The sequence below is a fragment of the Schistosoma haematobium genome, chromosome 1 (genome assembly GCF_000699445.3).
Source record: "Schistosoma haematobium chromosome 1, whole genome shotgun sequence".
NCBI classification, from domain to species: domain Eukaryota; kingdom Metazoa; phylum Platyhelminthes; class Trematoda; order Strigeidida; family Schistosomatidae; genus Schistosoma; species Schistosoma haematobium.
The window spans coordinates 90,145,288-90,166,631 of NC_067196.1; the positions used below are offsets into that span (position 1 = coordinate 90,145,288).

The 21,344-nt window shown below is 37.9% G+C and overlaps 1 protein-coding gene across 1 annotated transcript in view; it reads left to right on the forward strand.

Moving 5' to 3' along the window:
• Positions 1-3,133: 3,133 nt before the first annotated feature.
• The window catches only part of MS3_00010247 (uncharacterized protein), a gene marked incomplete at both ends in the record, with an annotated part of 93,278 nt that continues 75,067 nt past the window's right edge, over positions 3,134-21,344 (forward strand). Inside the window, 9 exons of the mRNA XM_051218606.1 lie at positions 3,134-3,195; positions 8,739-9,130; positions 11,166-11,266; positions 12,448-12,785; positions 14,733-14,878; positions 15,610-15,934; positions 16,847-17,459; positions 18,680-19,364; positions 20,664-20,799. Coding sequence (XP_051075508.1) covers positions 3,134-3,195; positions 8,739-9,130; positions 11,166-11,266; positions 12,448-12,785; positions 14,733-14,878; positions 15,610-15,934; positions 16,847-17,459; positions 18,680-19,364; positions 20,664-20,799 — 2,798 coding nt within the window. The remainder of the gene's footprint in view (positions 3,196-8,738; positions 9,131-11,165; positions 11,267-12,447; positions 12,786-14,732; positions 14,879-15,609; positions 15,935-16,846; positions 17,460-18,679; positions 19,365-20,663; positions 20,800-21,344) is intronic.

Consider the following 21,344-nt stretch of genomic DNA (forward strand, 5'->3'; position numbering starts at 1 on the left):
TATGTTGACTTGCCGTTTATTTTATTTCATCACACGTTACCTTATGCCTCCCATCACTTAAAACTAATCCACAATGTTAAATATAACAACTCATTATTCTTTTATACTGCATTCTTTCGTCTGGAGCCTCTGATCACACTTCACTTTAGCAACAAGTGCTAGTACGAATTTAATCTAATAATTTATCATACTTCTGTATGTTCCACTACAAAATGTTAGGCATTGTTTAGCGTTCATATCCAAGTGCCTTGCTGCTCCTTTGTTAATCGCTTTTGCAGGATCTTGGTCGGAGGACACAACTATGGAACTTCTGACCTCCGGAATAAACTTGACTTACGCGTTCTCCCAAGGTCATGTTTCACACCAGACGCTCTACAAATCTACTTTATAATAACTATAAACTTGAAAAGTTATATTGCATAAATGCTTAGCACGACCAGAATTCTAACACAATTATGCCGAGATTGGATCTGATGTGTAACGTGGACGCGATGACACTTTGGAAAATATTTCAAAGACTGTACTCAGTGTAATACTAAAGCATAAACCCAATCATTAACGCTCCAAGACATCTGTGCGGATGTACTGTTATCCACTTTTATTGATTTTATCTATTTAACTACCCTGGTTGGGAAGCATACTGTGAGCCAACAAATGCTGTAATTTGTAGACCATACCTGTAAAAATGGCATGTATCTGTGCTGATAGAAATATATTATTATTACATATTTCTTGTCAATAAGCTCAAAAGACTAGGTATTGAATCACCTTTGATTGACTGGTTCGTTTCATGTCTAAAATATCGACATTTTAAAATTAGGGTTAATTTCAATTTCTCCCGGGCTAAGGGATGTCTTAGTGGGTACCTCAGCGTTCAGTGCTAGGACATCTCCTTTTCTTGATTTATATAAACGATCCTCCACATCAGGTATCGTCAGACGTATTACTTTTTGCTGATGCTGTGAAACTTTGGAGAGAGATACGCAACCAAGATGATATACCGGCACTTCAGAAGGATCTGACTCGACTTCAAAGTTGGGCTGATGACAATCGACTTACCTTTAACACTTGGAAGTGTAAAATAGTCCATATGAGACATGTTGCAGATCACATCTACGACTTAGGCGACTCCTCTCTAGAAGTATCTCGAGTTGTAAAAGATTTAGGAGTGCTGGCACCGTACGATTTAAAGTCTTACGCTAACTGTGACAAAAACGCCTTTCGAGCAAACCTTGCACTGGTAAAATTGAAACGCATTTTGGGCCAGTTTGACGGAAGAACTTTCCACATGATCTTCAACAGTTTCATTTGTCCCCATTTAGAGTACGGAGTCAGTATTTCCTCACTCATTCCAAAAAGATAAGGACACTCTGGAACCTATCCAACGGCGAGCAGTGAAATCAGTTCGAGGACTCAAATGTGAGCCTTCTGAAGAGCGCCTCCAATCACTAAATCTTTACACATTAGTGTACGGGCTTCTTAGAGGTGACCTAATCGCTTATATCATATTGAAAACTTCTGGACATCCCCTCAAATACCTGTTTAGGTTCAACTTTCAGTATCCCGGTTTATGACTCCAGTTCGATTGTTTATGATTGCTATTGAGATACACATATTGTCATTCCTCGTATATATTTATCGACTTAAATCTCGTTGGTCAATAACGACGTTAAATAAGTCAAATTTGAGAATGAATTTAGAATGCGTATATTTCATACAATCGTTGATCTAGATAAAATATCGGAGAAGCAAAGCGACGAGAACGAAGCGGAATGATGAGCAATGGCGAAGGCATATTAACCAACTCAATTTAACCAAGCATTAATCAGTATTTATAGTCACATAAAAAATAAGCTACGGACATGGTATGAATAGGATGAAAAGGGCACACACACACGCTCATATGAAAACAGTCAAGAGTGATGAGCGAATAATTAACAAAATCAAAATGTGACTCAAGTAGACTGAATAGATTGGCCTGTCCGAAAGCTAGAGTAAGGTGTATGGTCTTAACATAATAACCAACACTACAAGCTCCAACACAAACGTAAGGGGTAATACGCGACAACTGGAGACACAGCTCGGCAGAACGGACTGTAGACACGACATCTACTCCCTAAGAGTGGTCAAATGCTGAAAATCACTGCCGGCTGAGCTAGTCCAAGTGAATTCTCAGGAGTCCTTTAAGAGAAAACTTGACATAATCTTAGAGACTGAGGATAGTATTGTAGAGGTAAATAAATCTCCAAAATAAATAGCTCTGTATGTTTTCGACATTGGATGCTGACCACATTAGTTTTAATGGACTCACCTAGCTGAAGGCGCCCGGTCATGCATCCGCACCAGATCACGAGTGGGAACGCCGTGCTCAACAACCCCTGAAATCACTAGCCAGATTAGATCAGACGATTCTCGATATATTGATAGCATATCAAATATATTTTTGATCTTCCTCGCTTCTGTCTTTTGATTTCACGTGGTGGGAACAACTCATATTAGGTGTTACTGGTTAAAGCGTTGTCAAACTCTGTATACCTGTGGCATTTTCAGTATCTTGGCTTGATTTACCAATTTCTTTTTCCTCTTTTGTCAATATTATACTTGGGCCCCTTCCCGAAGGTATTGGTGATCCACTGCCACTAGACATGGAAGCCTGTTAAGTGAAAGCTTTTTCTATTCCGTCCAAAATTATTTGATCCACTTTATTTTATCCTCCAATTACAAGAGGAATGTTATAAAAACCTTGCCTTTCTATTATGAAAAACACCCTTCTACCACTCAAATGCGAATCAAAAGGCCAAAGGACCCTTAGTCCTACCAAGCATAAAGCGTGAATTTTGAGGACTAGCAGTCATTTAGCTTTCATTTCCTAAGACCGCAGCCCGAATTGTAAATTTGACATACTACAAGTGAGGCCTGCGTGATAATACTCAAGATTCTTATGTTCAAAAAAGCTGGTATGTTGATGAACATGATGAGGAACGCGCAAAAAGCTTGATGTGCCGCCTACTTTGTTTTAGTGGGCAGTTGAACTCTCAACTTGCTATTTCAAAAAACAGCCATTAGTATTTTTCGTGGTTTTGTGTATCGTTTCATTTTAAAGTGCTTACATTTGCAAGTATCAGAGTGATGGATGCACCGGATATATGTTGAAATTTATGTTCTGCATTATAGAATACATAAATGTGACCGGAGGTACGTCAACGCAACATATGAACTGCCGTTTGTATATTGTATTTGGGGTTTTGAATATTACATGTATTAGATGGTACATAGAACCTTGAAATTCAGTTGAATTTTTACGAATTAGATTTTCTTATTTTCTTTGCAGCTTAGTAATGGCCTTAGTACTATTTTAACAGTCGTGGTTTGGGACATTATGAAATGGTGTGACCTGCATACTCATCCTTATTTGTAACACTGTACGTCAGAATTCTAGTCACATTAGTGTTTGAAAGTTACCAAAGTATGCTTTAATATACCCAATCCCCGATTTGTTAACACCAGTCTTGTCATTTCAATTTCTTCCCTAATAAGTTTCAAATAGGTGTTGCTTAACAAATAAATCCAGTGAGCCTTCAGATAGCATAGTCGATTCCTAGCGTAGGTAAATTTGTGAGTCGTACATTGGAAGCAACTTCGTAACGGGTAGACTTAAGTGTACGTCAGTTAACGTTACTTTACTGTTGGAGCAGTAAGGGGAAATTTAAGGAGGATTAGGATGAAAACCACAGGAGTAAAAATATTGCTAACACATGCCCCAAGTTTGGTACAGACATAGTTTTACTACAGTCTGACATCTGGTTCTGTTTGCCCCCGTCCTCATTACCGTTCTAGACATTATTATTTGTTATTTGAGCACAAACATTGGTACAAAGGGACACCAAAAAATATATACGCTTCACAACAGTGAGTTGGCGAAGAGACAAAAAATGTAAAGTGCGTATAATAAAAAGGATCAACAATGGACAAAAATTGGTTTATGAGTGAAATAATAATATGATAGTTCAGTTAGTAAAAAATACAATCAAAGAATTCCTTCGGTTAAAGAAGCTACGTCCACTATTATGAAGAAAGTAAAAGGAAGCTACATCGGGATCGCCGCTGACTTCTATTCTGAACCATGTCTGATGACGTCTCTAGTCGAAGTGTTGTACCATCTTTAGGATCCCAGTCAGGGAATCATGAAGGACCAACAGAAGCCAGTCCTGTACAGCTTTCATACCACGACACGATGTACTGACCATTCAGATATTGGTACAAGGAGGCACCAAATACATATGCGCCACACAAATCTCATTCGATATGTGTGAGGGCTGTGATACTGCCCGGGTGCCCAAACCGAAGCAGGTGGTTTTCTTAGGGGCCACACCCGAGCCTTCGACCTGAAGGTCTGATCCACAAGGCAGTGGAGCATCGTAAGGAGATGCAGTCCCATGGAAGCCGGTGACCAACAATTGGTTCATACGCCATTTGTTCCCGCAGGATACTGGAGCCCATGTGCACCATTGGTTTGGAATCCGGTTAAGACGCCGGACATTCGCTTTTCGTCCTCTCATTTTCGTAAACAAAAGTAGTGCCACGAGAAGGCAGTGGGTAGGACTTCCCTGTCAGAAGCTATATACGCGTGGCCATGTGAGAGCATTTCGAGAGAGAGAGTGGACTCTCCCCACTCTCAGCCATACCAGAGCATTTGGAGGCTGACCACTCACTGTATTCTCGTGGTGGAGGTTTGTTTATGAAAATGAAAGGACGAAAAGCGAATGTCCGGCGCTTTAGCCGGGGTGGTAGATACGGATGATCCACCTAGGGGAGTTGGAAAACCCTGATTCCAAACCAATGGTGCACATGGGCTCCAGTATCCTGCGGGAACAAATGGCGTATGAACCAATTGTTGGTCACCGGCTTCCATGGGACTGCATCTCCTTACGATGCTCCACTGCCTTGTGGATCAGACCTTCAGGTCGAAGGCTCGGGGTGTGGCCCCTAAGAAAACCACCTGCTTCGGTTTGGGCACCCGGGCAGTATCACAGCCCTCACATATATCGAATGAGATTTGTGTGGCGCATATGTATTTGGTGCCTCCTTGTACCAGTATTTATATGTTCAAATAAATAAAATAAGCCGCCACCAGTATTTACTCAGTTACCCAGATACACGGATTCGACTACTACCGGGTTCTGCCGGTCTTGTAGAAGTACTTTGCACTTGGAAAGTGCAAAGCACATGCAGTACTTACAGACACTGATTGCCACCTAAGCGCGGATTGCATGACTTGGGTATCATCGCATAGTAAGACAATATTATCTTCATACTCAAGGTCGAAAGGTCTCTCTCCAGGCAACAGATCCACACCATTACATACATCTATCAGAGCTTTTTTCAGAACGTCATTGATGGCCAAGTTCAAAAGGAATGGAGAGGTTGGGCGACCCTGCCTAAGCCCTTGGTTGGAATAACGGAGAGAGGTGGTTGTCTGCCCTCACTTTACACGAGGTGTTAGTATGTAGGTATATATAGTTGTAAACATACGTTTCATTTTTCTTTATTTGTGTATTAGGTAAATAATTTATTACATTATGGTTTGGAAGCCCACGAAACCAAGTAAAACAGCGACAGAAAAGAATAGTAGAATGAGGTCAAACAACCAATAAATGGACGAGTAAAAATAGTCTAATGAGATTTTCAGTCCAAATAAACAAGCAGTCAAGATGGATTTCTTTGAGTTGAGAAGTTTAATCTTATATGACAGCTATAGTCGCAAGCTACTGTTGGGTTGTCACTGACTTGAACTCTAAGACATGTCTGGTAACATCTCGAGCCACTGAGTTGCATGATCTATAGGATTTCAACGATGGGGCTGTGATGAGGCGGCAAGTGATAGTTTCACGTAGTCATCATTCTACGATGTCATGTCATAAACCGACCATTACACATTTTTACACCGTCGACAAATGTGTGAAAATTGCTAAGATAACATTCACAAAACTTCGAACGGTCGAAGCCGGTTGTTTATTTATTTGTGTAAACAAAAACATTGGTACAAGGAAACCATATATATATATATATATATATATATATATATATATATATATATATATATATATATATATATATGAGCCACATCAAGTGATTTGTGTGAGGGCTGAGACACTGCCCGCGCACCAAAACCGAAGTAGGTGGTTTTCTTAGGGGGTCACTCCCCGAGTCTTTGACCTAGATTTGGTCGGTACAGGACCGACCCTTACGGAATCCAGATTGTCGATTTCTCAGTTGGGCGTCCACGAAGTCCCTCATTTTGTTTAAAAACACCCTATTGAAGACTTTCTGGTATTGAGAGAAGAGTGATGCCTTTATAGTTCTCACACTTGTTGAGATCGCCTTTCTTTGGCATCTTGATCAGGTGTCCTTCCCAGTCTGTTGAAGTTGCAGTTGCTGCTACATCTGCTTTCAGTACCTCTGCTGGAATGTCCGGTCTCGCTGTCTTGCCGCTCTTGATTTGTCTGATGGCCATGCTGATCTCTTCATTTGTCGGTGGGCAACATTGATTGGAAGGTCCCTGGGTGCTGCTTCGATGTTGGGTGGGTTCAGTGGAGCTGATCGATTCAAGAGTTCTTTGAAGTGTTCTATCCACCTGTTCCGTTGTGCTTCAATGTTGTTGATTACCTTGCCCTCCTTGCTTTTCATTGGTCGTTCTGGTTTACGATAATTTCCAGCGAGTTCCTTTGTTGTGTCATACGATTGTCTCATGCTTCCTTCTCTTGCAGCCTTTTCCGCCTCCGTTGCTAAATCTTCCACACATTTACGTTTGTCGGTTCTGATGCTCCTCTTCACTTGTTTGTTTACTTCTGTGTATTCAGCTTGTGCTTTGGCTTTTTATGCTCTTGTTCGACTGGTATTGATTGCTGCCTTCTTGTTCCTTCTTTCTTGAATCTTATCCAGTGTATCAACAGTGATCCATTCCTTGTGATGATGCTTCTTGTGGCCCAGAACCACATGACATGTTGAAGTGATTGCCTCTTTGATCCCCTTCCAGTTGTTCTCCATGGTAATTCCCTCTCATCGTGAAAGGCCTAGAACCTATTGCTAAGGGCTATCTTGAATTCGTTGAGTCTGTCAGTATCCCGAAGAAAGGCCGTTTTGAACTTTTGTGATGTTGTCTACCCCGTTGTTCAGTGCTTCTTGAGTTTCAATTTCATCTTGGCGACCACCAAGTGGTGATCTGAAGCTATATCAATTCTTCTTTTGGTTCTCACGTCCTCCATTGACCTTCTGAACTTTTTATTGATGCAGATGTGGTCGATTTGGTTCTGTGTGGTGTGATCCGGTGAAGTCCATGTGATTTTTTGAATGCGTTTATGTGGGAATATGGCGCCGCCTGTGACCAGTTTATTGAGGGCATGTATGTTTGCAAATCTCTCACCATTTTCGTTCCTCTTTTGCAGTCCATGTCGTTCCATGATGTCTTCATATCCGGTGCTGCCCATTCCGACCTTGGTATTTAGGTGTTCCATCAGAATGGTCAGGTCCTTTGTTGGGCGTTTCTCAAAGATTGACTGCAACCTATCGTAGAATTGATTTTCAATGTCTTAATTGTAAGCGTTGGTAGGCGCATAGAATTGGATGACGTTCATTGTAATGCCCTCTTTGTTTTGAAGGGGGCTTATATGACCCTGGGTCCATGAGATGCTTGGCATATCATAACCAATAAAAGTATATTATTTGCGTATTAAGTCAAAAATTAAATCCCCTTGTAGGAAATCAACTCCCGAAAACTTAGACTATAAAAGTGTTGTAGATCACCAACATAGGTAATCTGTGTCAATGATTACGGAGCCTACTCGAGTTGAATGGGAATGGTGTAACCTCATAGGTTATGTCGAATTTACACCTCGCGGTTGATACATAACGTGGATTACTCTTTCGTCGTATGGCTAGTTTGATGACCGTATAGAACAAACATAACGATATTACAGGAATCATTATTGGTGAGAGTAGGTACAAGAAACAATGCGACCACAACCTCATGGGGCAGTCCATGGTATGCAGTTGATTGATGCGCGTAGGTTGTTCTTTACCCTGACGAGGATCGATTAACTGTTTGGTATTTAGTGACCCAGCTTCCGGGTGATTTGGCTAGGGTCCAGTGACATTCCAAATAGAATGTTTTCTAGGAAGTGAAGTAAAAATAGATAGGTTGGACAACGCGGTTCACAAACACTTACTCGACTGGTTATGTTTGTGTAGAGAGCCTGCTCAAGGCTGATGTTCTCCGGTATGCCTCTTAATGACAGATACTGTCGTAAACCCTAACGATTTACAAAGTCGACATGAAAAAGTCAATAGCAAGTTTGATAACACATCTGAAGTTAATTAGGTACCTTACATTGTATCGATTGTCATTGATTTTTGCTCTGACTATCATAACTAAATACCGGGGAATGTGTGTTAAAATGGTCGATATTTTTAACCTATTGAACAAAGTACTTAGATGGTTTCATTCTCTATATGGATGAAAATATTGTAAGTGAAATTTTTTTGAAATTCCAATTATAGTAGTTAATCAGCTCAAGAAGAAAGACTAATATTTTCTTCCAAATAAATTTACACACAATATATGTAGTTTGTAGAAAAGATAATCAAATATGATTTAGTTTTTGTAAGTAGCCTTCTTATTTGCTGATTTGTTAATTTTTCACCCGTTTTATTCCTTATCTTTGTTTTAAATTTATATCTAGGAATGTACGTAACTTTTCGGCCATTAACTTTAGTGTTGAAGAGGACAGAGTGGATTGTGTTGCGCTTTCTAATCCGATAATTATGATCACACCTAATGAACTTCAACACTGTCTAAATGTGAATGCATTCCAATCTGCCTCGAAAAATTTATATCATCCCTCTGCAAAAATGGCTGCTATTGCTGCCTCTCAATCTCATTGTGCTAGACCATCTTCTGTACCTGGTTGTTTTGAACGTCGAGAAGGTTTCAGTGTTTCAACAAAAAATCAGTTATCTCCTGTAAACTCTGATAATCTATCGCTGTATCCTAAAATCAGTCCAATCTATCATTTGTCTTTATCACCAACTACCAATACGTGCAATGAAGAGCATATTTCACCTGGTTTAAGAGGTTTGTTGCCTACTTTTTCGCTCCAATGTGTATGTAGTCTTTCACATAGAACTTAAAGACAATCACTTTGTTTTTTTTGAAATTTTTTTGAAAACTTTGGAACTGAGTAAGAAGAAAAATCTAATCCATTTCTTGCCTTTAAGAGCCTGATGAATGTGCATAGAAGACATGATTGTGTAAAACTTGATCATTGTTTGGCAGTTTCATTAACTATGGAAAGTAGAACATTTGATTACTAGGAATTCTTACAATAAAATCAGAGCAACAATTCATAAAGGGAATCAATTACTTGAAAACTCCGAAACTAGTTTTTTTTACTGTCATATCAAACACTACAACATCCGGTTTAACTCGCTACATTACAAAATAAAGAGTACAAATATGTAAGTATGCACCTAAGATTTAAGATACAAAAAATGAATCCATGTATATTATGAAGATTAATGCTTTAAGTTCAACAACGTTCTCCGTAATAATGATTTACTTCGAACATGTTTATATTACACGTCGAAAAATAACAAACATTCAATCCAGGTATTCTTGATATGAAAGAGATTATTAATGATTGATTAGACGAAATATTCGATTGTTAAAATCAATGACTGGGATGCTAATCGATAAATGATAAGCAGTTATATAATGTGGCTCGGTGATGACTGCTCACGAGACCGTATTATTTACTTAAGGCCCCCGATGGTTAGTCACTCAGCTACAACGTAGGACCAGGCACATATGTACATCGGTCCAAGTTGCCATGCCCCAATGACTAGAAACCAAAGACAAGACCACTAAGCCCGAAGAAAAAGATTTTTCACTAGATAAAATGACGTTTATATGCAGAATACTAACAAAAGGTAAACATGATAAAATTTCATGAGTGGTCGTAAGAATCAATTTATAGGTCACTCGTTCCCCAATCAGTCAAGATATCTAGCTGGTAAGTTTAATCTTTGTGTATCGCATCACTTCTATTGAATATATCCGTTGGGAATATCTTGGAAATGAAGCTTAGTCCCCATCGTATTTTTAATTGCTGCATTTTTGAGCTGATTATACCACAAACCGCAAATTCAGCGTCTATATCAATTCGCTTTGTCGGATCAGTTTTGCTATGCTGCTGTTTTCTTTGTTTCTAAACCATTTGTTAAGTATGTGCAAAACAATTATGCAACAGTGTTTGGCCTTTCTTGAAACAGTAAAACCCCTCTTATAAAGAGCGTTTTCTGCTTTCTTTATCTTCAATATAAGGAATGTGGAGATGGTTGAATTTTACTGAAATCGTAAACTAATCTAAGTCATTTCATTTTGTTTCCGATCAGTGTTCCAATAATATTAAGCTTACGTTTCTACCCATCACAAAGTTGAGTCGGAGGTCTCACCAGTTCTAATATGTCGGTGGCAGCGGTTAACAAAATATTTGCACATATACATGATACTTGCGTGACCTATTTAGCAGACAAGAAGGCGGTATGTTTAGTGAAATTTGAACCATAGGATCTAAAGGTACGCTTTGGTGTTTACTCACCGGTTTTCGAAACAGTGTTTACAAATGGTGGGACCACTAAATAATTAATACAGAAATATGGCTTAGTGTTAACTTAGACGGCAAATTATGTGATAGGTCCAAGACCATTTACTGATTGGTGCGTTTGGGACATTTAATAAGGATAGATAACTACCACGTCTCGAAGTACTATGTCGTTTAACATTAGCGTAAACTGGGAAAGGACTTTGGACAAACAATTTTATTATTTATTTATTTTAACACATAGATATTGGTACAAGGAGGCACCAAATACATATGCGCCACACAAATCTCATTCGATATGTGTGAGGGCTGTGATACTGCCCGGGTGCCCAAACCACCTGGACAAACACATGGGATTAGTTCATGAAGTTATTGGATTTTGGTTGGACTGGTGTTGTTCACTTCAACTTACATACGCGCGGATTTTGTAGTGGGAACGCGACTTGGTTTTACTTTCACTTATTATTAATATTTTTATTTTGTCTAATAATTTCTATTCTTTCTAAGGTTCAGCATTCAATAATGAAACTTCTCAAAAGTATTATATTCCTACTAATTCACCTCAATCCACTGTTGTTATTCAATACTCAAGCGGAGAGGATTGTATGGTAGGTTGTTTTTCATTTGATGCATCACATACTCCTCACTGTAATAAATCTAATATATTTTATTCTGTTATAGATGAAAAGTTGATAACTACAATTTAATGTTAGTTGATTACAAAGATAATAATTTCTAGACAGTTCCACACTTGTTAACATTCCGCATCAGTTATGAACTATCAATACGATAAAGTATCATACATTATTTTCTATTTTTCCAAGTTACCGGACGGTATTTATGAAGTAGTCCGTGCACTGCAGCTATCTATTATATACGAAATGCGAACACTTTTTTTAAAAGAGATTTATGTTGATATTTAATTAGCGTTGAGTGTTCAATTTCCTATAATCAGTGGTTTTACAGTCATCTATCTCGATTTACATTGATCAATAATAATTGTTAACTTATTTAGACAAATGTTTAATTCGAAGAGACAGTTTACATCACAAACTGATTTTCAATTAACATTCTTTGGGAAATTAAGGCGAATTTACTGAGTCAGTCAGTCATAATCAATGTATAGCCTGGTATAAATGTACGTTAATCGTTGTCATACCACGCTGGCACGACAAGATAACATCAATAAAATGAATAGCAAGGAAAAAAACTAAATAATGAGATTGTACTTCGAAAAGACAGAATAAAGTTGTGTGTTTATATAAATATTCGAACTCAAGGTGTAGAGAAAGATAAAGAGTGAATATACTTACTCCATTTTAATGGACTCCGAATCATGTCACTCAACTTCTTCAATCACTGGTTACAGTTACCATGTGTACGCCCACCAACTGGTCTACATCTACCAACATAATTCAGTTCAAAAGTTAGTAAATCCATAAACTAATGTCACGTTTTGGTTTGGCTGCGCTGTCACCACCTTTCTCCTCCTAACTTACTACCACACAAACTAACATTATCCGTCGAGGTGTGAGATGGTCAAGTATGCGCAATACATACCCTAGCTACCTCATTTGATGAAGATTCACGATATTATCATGCGACTCGATATCTTTGCGTAGTATCCTCTGTGCTTCATTTAGTTGTTTAGTTTTCGACAGTTCAAATTTTCTAGTGTCGCTGAATTCTATTTGTTGCTTAATAATTTTTCTAAGTAAATCTGATGTGTTGTTGCTGTTATGATTGTCAAACCCTTATGTTGATCTTTCCGACAATTTTTTCTTCACAGCCTTCTCCATTTCACCATTCGAATTCCCCTCATCTACGTAATCCATCATTTAGCGATTCTTCTCCTATTTCAATTGAACATAACAAAAAACATAATGCAGTTGATCAGAGCAATAATAACAGTAATACTACTAGTAATAATAACGAAAGTGAATTATTACCGTTTGATCTTCCCAAACTGTGTACAAAATCTGAAGGAGGCATTGCCTTGACTTTGCCTACAGATGTTATTCTGCCAGAGGATAATGAAGGACAAAGTTCTTGGAATTATCACCAACGATTGATGGATGTTATTATAACTGTGGTTAATCGAAGTGGAGAAATATTATATTATGACAAGTAAGCTCATAGTGTCTATCATTATATTTCACTTGGTATGTGCATAGAAAATTAGTTAACCGATTAAAATATTGCTTGATATAACTTGGTAGTCACTTTTTATTTGTTCGTGTATGTAAACACTAGTGATACTAGTTGATAGGGCTAAACTGAAAATAAGTGTGCGTGTGTGTATTTGCTAAACTCAATGATTTAAAGTCAACCTCTTTAATCACTACCAACCCGATAAACATACCGCACAATTTACTTTTTTTGTAAAAATCAACTTGAATAGTATTTCAGTAGTTTTAAGTCTTTACTTTTCAATTATCGAATTAAGAATTCACACTTGTGGTACGATTTTCGGTTTGATTAGCCATATGAAAATGATAAACCCTATGTATTTTCATCATGTACACAAGGTATATGCATATTGTTGTTTGTAAACTCTGTTCCCCTTAATGAGTATTGAGTTATAATAAAAATAGCTTAAAAATACTGCAACTTGGAACTGAGAAAGTGTAGTTGAATATGAAAGATTTTTGTGTACTTAAATAAGTTACAAAGTAATTGAGACGTTGCTTAGCATTATTTGCAAATCCCAACAAATTATGTAATAGTTACTTCAATTCTTAATTATCTGATAATACGATGACCGGTTGATAGCAAGGTAATTATTTAATAATCTATTCACACTGTATTCCAATTTAACTAAGTCGGGTGTATGTGTGTGGGAGGCATATTTACACTCGTTTCCATATACCCTGGTATGGCAAAGAGAGGGAGTCCTCTCCCCCTCTTGAAATGCTTTCATATGGCCACGCGTATATAGTTACTGCCAGGGAATTCCTATTCACTGTCTTCTCGCATCACGAGGCAAGCACTAACTTGGAATCCTGAAGGAAAACGGTAAAAGGGAAGACTAAAGAACACACTGCGTCGGGAATCGGAAGCAGACATGAAAAGGATGTTTAGCAACTGAAGACAGCTGGAAAGGATTACCCAGGACAGAGTTGGATGGAGAATGCTGGTGGACGGCATATGCTCTCCCACAAGGGGTAACAGGCGTAAGTCTTACAGCGGTACTGTTTATGAAAATGGGAGGACTACGTGCAAATGTTTGGCGCTTAAACCGGATTGGCGATAGGTATTGTTCAGGACGCTAGATCCCGTGGAATAACTCGTTAAATGTCCCATCTTTGTAATTTTGTTATGGAAATTGGAATTTCATTTCTGCACCAAAACGACCATTTTTACCTCCTGTTTGTTTTTCCCACCTGGAAGGACCTTAAATGTCATTGATTCATTTCCTCCTTTAGTACGCTATTTTGTGACGTTTTCTAAGGACATTTTTGTACTGTACATATACGCATAAGTTGTGTGCTTGTTCGTTTGTGTATCGGCTGCTTGTAGAATGTGTGTTTTCCCAGCTGAATCTGGTCTTCTTGCCCTAGTTAGCAGGGTTGGGGTGCAGTGGAATAGTTTGGCTTCGCCTGTTGTTGTTTTACTAACTTTCGTTCTGTTCGCCGGTCCCAGCTGGTATTGTAGCCTCTTCAAACGTAACAGTATCTGCGCAGTTTTGACATGCACATCAACCCGGTTAAGGCGTCGGACATTCGCTTTTCGTCCTCTCATTTTCGTAAACAAACCCCCACCACGAAAGACAGTGAGTAGGACTTCCCTGTCAGTGGTTGTATGCAGGTGGCCATGTGAGAGCATTTCGAGAGGTAGCGCTGATTCTCCTTACTCTCGTCTGTACCAGGGCATTTGGGTGCACTACACTGAATCATAGTGTGGTGATTGTTGATCGTTGCTCAAGATGTTTTATTCAATCTCTTATAATATTGATTGTGTGTAAAATAGCACACATCTGTCTATACTCTTTATACGTTGTAGATATTGTGAATATTTTTTACAGACTAGCAATCATTTACCTTGATATTTTTATTTATTCACTTTTCTATGTAGAAACCTTCCAAATCAACAAAGTTTTTGCCTAGATAACAATGAAAAATGCGATGATAATGATTATGCTAATTTACAAATTGGTGACAGTTGGACTAGTAGAATTCAAGATGGTGATTTAGCAATTTGGGAGAAGCATACCTCTAAAAGTAAACTATACTCATTTAAATCAAGTTATCTTTTCCCTCTTCACTTAAATGATTCTCCTTTCCCACTAGTCATTTATTGCCATCCATAATGATTAATTATGGTGTGGCGACTCATTTACTAGGTAGATGGTTTGTGTAACTTGATTTTTGAGTGATATTTTTTTCGTTTTTGAAGGGTTACTGGTACTCGATTATTCGAATCGAAGTAGATAGAACCAGATTCATACATACAACTTTCTAGTTTAAAATTGAGTACTTGATAACGATTAATTTACCATTGCTTCTTGAGATAGTAAACATGTAAATTTAAAACAAACAATCCAATTGTAAATATACACATGTTTTTTGTTGTTGGTGTGTATGACATTTTAAAATCTTCAGGAAGTTAACACAAGTATAACTTCTGATAGAATTAGCTAAATTCATCTTAGGTATAATGCCGCTCAACTGTATAGATTTCTTTTAGTGAATAAATATGTTTAAATGATCCATCGGTATAGGTTATAACACTACTCTAGTGGTAAGATAAGAAAAGAAATTAATTAATATAATAAATAAAGCTGACAAGTCTTCACATAAATAAAGAGTTTTAATGAAATACAAGATGAATCTTTCTTTTTTTTACATGTGTTCCTATTCGAATGGTTGCATTAATTTTTTTAAGGGTGAAAATAAAAGTGATTCTCTTATTTTTTGATAAATTGTCCTTGTTTCATTTATTTACATTTTAGTATTTAATGAAGCATCTCGTTGGTCTCATGCCCGTAACACTTTACTCGAACAAAGTGTATTGTCAATTAACAGTGATGATGGAACAGTTGAGAACCGACAACATAAAATTTTTACATCATCTAATTCTAGTAGTTTAATTTCCTCTGAAAACTCTTCCAATCGTCATTTATTTGATTGTCCTATATATCGTGTAAAATTGGGTCGAAAATGGTTTTATGTTCACACGTTTAGTTTACCTATTAACCGTTGTACTAATTCAAGCCTGCTGCAATCAGATATGTTATTATGTGAACCATTGGTAGTGCATTATCATAATCTTCTTCGGTATGTTTATTCACTAATATACTTTTCCTTATATTTTATTGAAATCATGGATCAATCTAAATTAAACCACTATTGAAAGCATGGAAGCAGTGAATGGTCGTTTCGTCATAGTATGGGACTCCTCAGCAATCCACACTCACGACCCTGCACTCGGGAATCGAATCCAAGACCTACAGTCTCGCACGTGATCGCTTAACTTTTAGACTATTGATTCGGTATCCAACGCTGTTATTAACTAACTTCAATCAGTCTTGGTATTGAGTGCGTACTACTATTTGTACATTATGATTGGTTTCTAGTTTATTCAGGATTTACCTTATTTTAGATAGGAAAGAACTGTTTTTCATCGGTATTTCTAAAAGTTAATTTTTTGCAAGCCGTCAGACAGTTGTGAATAGATGAATATTATTTTAATGTTTGTGATATAGAAGCATCGTAAACTAGTGGAATACACTTGTGAACAAAGTAGTAACAACAGTACTTGTCATTCATACTTGATATCCAATTAAATTCCTAGAAATAATGCATAACCACCTTGAAGAGTTGTTGAAATTTTGTGCAATTTGTGCTAACATTTCTATTCGGTTCAAGTTAGTTAGCTGAATAAAAATTGTTTTGAACGTTTCAGTAGTGATATGCTTCAATTTAGATACATTGGTGGTACTGTTGAAGAAGTGTTTTTTTCTTAGTGATGTTGGATTTCCTGAACTATGATTGTGAAACCCTCATTATCGGACTTTGTAGATAATATCATCAGCGTATAATGAGAAATAGTACGATTTTGACCGACATAAATTTATGCCGAATTCCTAGTTTGAATATAACTGAATGAATGACTGCTTGTGTTATTGATTTTTTTGGAAAATATGTTGATTCTAAATGTGTTCTTTCGTGCTTTTACCTTTTCTTTAGTGAATGTGATCAAAGTGTAGAATCCACTGGTTCAAATGCATCAATATGTCTTAAGAAAGCCATTGCACAATCCACTTTGTCTATGGATTTGACTGAAACAAATTGTTCTAATTCATTTAAAAATACTGTTGTTCCTTGTTCATCTGTTTGTGAAAACCCAATATCATCACACTTAATCATATCTACTGTAAATGATCATTGCCGAATCAATGAACCGTCCAACGGTAGTAGTAGTAGTAGTAGAAATCTTTCTCTTTCCACTAGTACTTGTCTTTCATATACCAGTTCACCTGATCCATCTGTTACTAGTGGGCAGACATTGGTTTTTAACTCGACCTCGCCGCCATTATCGTCCCTTGTATTACCTCATCATCATCACGTTCACCTTACACATTGTCATCATCATCATCATCATCCTAATGAAATTCACGATGCCACAGCAATAACATCAACTACCAACAATCATCGTCATCATCATCACCATTATGTTCGTCATCATCATACGCCTAATACTTCTCATGATTCACCTCAGCCTGTAATAGTTTCTCATCTTCCTCATCAAAATTCTATCGGAGAGAAATCTACTTGTTCGTCTGATACCTCACATAGACTTGTAAGTATTTACGTTTTGATTTTCTTTTCTCAGTTGAATGAATGCAAATGTAAACTTGTTAAGATAACCAGACAAATATTTCAAGTAAAGTGTTATAGTTGATGTATTAAATGTTGGTGTGCGTGAAATTAGTTATACATTAGGTGGTGGTTGGTGATAGTCAATAGTAAACCTTGAACCTCGGTTTTGTGCTAGTTGGCACTTGTCATCGAGACGTACATAGAATTTTGAGGAGGAGGGCTAGGGGTGACTAAACCAATAAGCGATAGCGTTCCACGAAGTCATTAACTGTTAGTCTGAGTCGTGTGGATAAATGCATGCTACCTGGTTGAGATTCACACAGTTATCGTAACTAATAGTTGTAGGCATTGGGTTGACATGGCTCAAAATCGGTAACAATAACCCATATCCTTTCACTCTTTGTTTTCCTTTAGATCTTGAGGTTCGAAATCATATTTCACTATTCTATTCCACGAAGTCACTCATATCTATATATAAACTTTTTGCTACTGCTGATAAAGTTCCTACTACTACTATGCAATTTTTCTTAACGATTTCATCGCTATGTGCTAATGTTTTATTTATTTATTTATTTGAACACATAAATATTGGTACAAGAGGGCACCAAATACATATGCGCCACACAAATCTCATTCGATATATGTGAGGGCTGTGATACTGCCCGGGTGCCCAAACCGAAGCAGGTGGTTTTCTTAGGGGGCCACACCCCGAGCCTTCGACCTGAAGGTCTGATCCACAAGGCAGTGGAGCATCGTAAGGAGATGCAGTTCCATGGTAGCCGGTGACCAACGATTGGTTCATGCGCCATTTGTCCCCTCAGGGTACTGCAGCCCATGTGCATCATTGGTTTGGAATCCGGTTAAGACGCCGGACATTCGATTTTCGTCCTCTCATTTTCGTAAACAAAAGTAGTGCCACGAGAAGGCAGTGAGTAGGACTTCCCTGTCAGAAGCTGTATACGCTTGGCCGTGTGAGAGCATTTCGAGAGGGGGGGCGGGCCCACTCCACTCTCGGCCATACCAGGGCATTTAGGGGCCAGTGTGAAAGAGAGGATTGAATTGATAAACATACGTACTTCGTCCTACGTTGCTTATGACTGACTGATGCACTACAGATTGCTCCCTTAAATTTTATAATAATTGTTCATTAATATATAAGATCGACCTAACTAGGTTTTTCTTGTTTTGTATCGTTTCTAGAATCAAAGAAAGATCAATATAGATCATGTTGGTTGTGGCTTAAGTGTGTATCATAAAGATTCGGCAAATTACAACTCATTAACTTGTCAGACAATTACAAATCATGATTATCAATCTCACCTAGACGCATCGCACCATCATCATCATCATCACCACCACCATCATCATCATCCCCTTATCCATACTGGGAAAAGTCTACATAATAATGACTGTCATACTTATTGTCATCAAAATGATAAATCAACAATAACTGAGTTTGTACCTACATCGTCATCATCTGCTATAAAATCTGATAACATATCTAAATCACCGATCCTTGTTGTTAGAAAGTCAAGTTCACAATCTCATTCAGAGCACTCCTCAACTGCAGATAACAATACAGTGCAATATGGAAATACGAATGTGATTGGAACATATTGTGATAATAACTCATTACTATCGGATATAAGTGGTGACTCGATGTATGAACATTTTGATACAGAATTTATACCTTCCAGTTGTAATGAAGAATTTCATAGTCGCTCAAATACTTATCATTACAATAGTAATAGTAATCACAACAGTAACTCTGCTGTTGTCTATTCAACTGGAAATACCAGCGAATCTCTGAGTGGTTTATCGTTTACTAATATCCAATTACCTCGAAATAATGAAATAAACTCTGCTACAGAGAATGCTAATGATGGTAAGTTCATTTCGTTTTTTGTCTGATAGATATATGCCTTATTTGGGTGTTAAACACACGTATGATTTTGCATTTGATTTGTGTGAGAGCAGAAATACTGCTTGGGCACCCACTCTGAGCCTTAACCCAGAGGTCGAGTCCACAACGTAGTGGAGCAACTTTAGGAGGTGCAGTCCCATGGTTTTCCAACTCCCCTAGGTGGATCGTCCGTATCTACCGACCTGGTTAAAATACTAGACATTCGCTTTTCCTCCTCTCAATTTTGTAAAGTCTGAGTTATGTCGGTGAGATTAAAATCACTTTATACCTTTCTTTCTACGAACTAATTCTTTCTCCCTGTATCATCCCCTTATATGCAGTCCCTTTTTATATATTACCACCATTGAAGTAACTGCTTTTATGAATTTGGTGTTCATCTTGTGCTAGTGAGGTATGACAGCTTGAACCGATGCATATATGTGTCTGGTTCTATGTTGTAGACAACTGACTGATTAGAGATGTACTTCCATACGACCATACTATTATTGTCGACGGTGTGACTTCTTCCTCATACTTTAAGTTTGCTGCTTTTTGTCTTCCCATCAACCAACAGGTTTGCTTGACATGGTAAGTTCCTCAGAAGCTGATGTTTCAGCCAACATAACTTGATTAGGTCGTCACAATGGATAAGATGTATTATTTATTACTTATTTAGACACATGAATATTTGTACAAATGGGCACCGAATACATATACGCCACACAAGTGACTTGATTCGTGTATGGGCTGTGATACTGCCCTGGTGCCCAGACCGAAACAGGTGGTTTTCTTAGGGGGCCACACCCAGAGCCTTTGACCTAGATGTCAAATGCACAAGGCAGTAGAGCAAGGTGAGGAGATGCAGTTCCATGGTAGTCAGTGACCAATAATTGGTTCACACACTATTTGTCCCTTCGAGATCCTGGAGCCCATGTGTACTGTAGGGTTTTCGAACTCTCCTAGATGGATCCTCCATGTCCACCAACCCGGTTAAGACTCCGGACATTCGCTTTTCGTCCTCTCAATTTCGTAAAATCCACCCTCGGCCGTACCAGGGCACTTGGGCTCCATGGATAAGATATTCACCAAAAACATTGTAAAGCTAGAATCGAATGATGATAATTCTGACTGGCTAATATTAAGTTTCTTGTAAAAATAAATTATTCTGTAGAGAATAAGATATCGTCATGTGTCAGTTATGTTCTTTCTTTTGTAAGTTTTATCTTAACTGTCTAATTGGGTTTGATTTGATTAAAAAATTTAACGTTTTTTCATTTACAGGAAATTCTTCCACTGAAAATCTTCATAATGTACTAAAAAATAATACTACTAATCGTCAACCAATACATGAAAATCATCAAAATGATAGTTGTACTATACAACATAGATCACTGAATAAAAATCAATACGATAGACGGTAGGTTATTCTTGATATCGATAAAATTGAGGACGTATTGATTAAGCTTTTTAACCTGTTGTCAATTATTAAATAGCCTCCTTCGCAGATCTATGATGCACAGGTAAATCCGTTGTAATCCATGTTTTAATTGTAAACAGTTAGTCAGTAACAACGTAGGACTTCGTACGTACGTACATCAGTTCGAGTTGCTACACCACAGCACAGAGATGCAGTTGTCGACTCAAATCCCGTAGTGGTAGAGGTAGTACGTCGACGACAAAGTTGAACAAGAATGGAGAGAGTGGACAGCCCTGACGAACACCACTTGAGGTAATCAATTCTGATGACAGTTCGCCATAAGCTCTCACTCTACCAGTTGTGTTCAAGTAGAGAGCCTTTACAAGGTTAATGTACTTCTTTGGTACTCCTTTCAGTGACAAACACTGCCATAGAACCTTACGATCGACAGAGTCGAATGCCGCCTTAAGGTCGAGAAATACTACGATTGTGGGGCGTCTGAATGTGTGTCTGTGTTCTAGAACCTGACATAGTGTGAATATCTG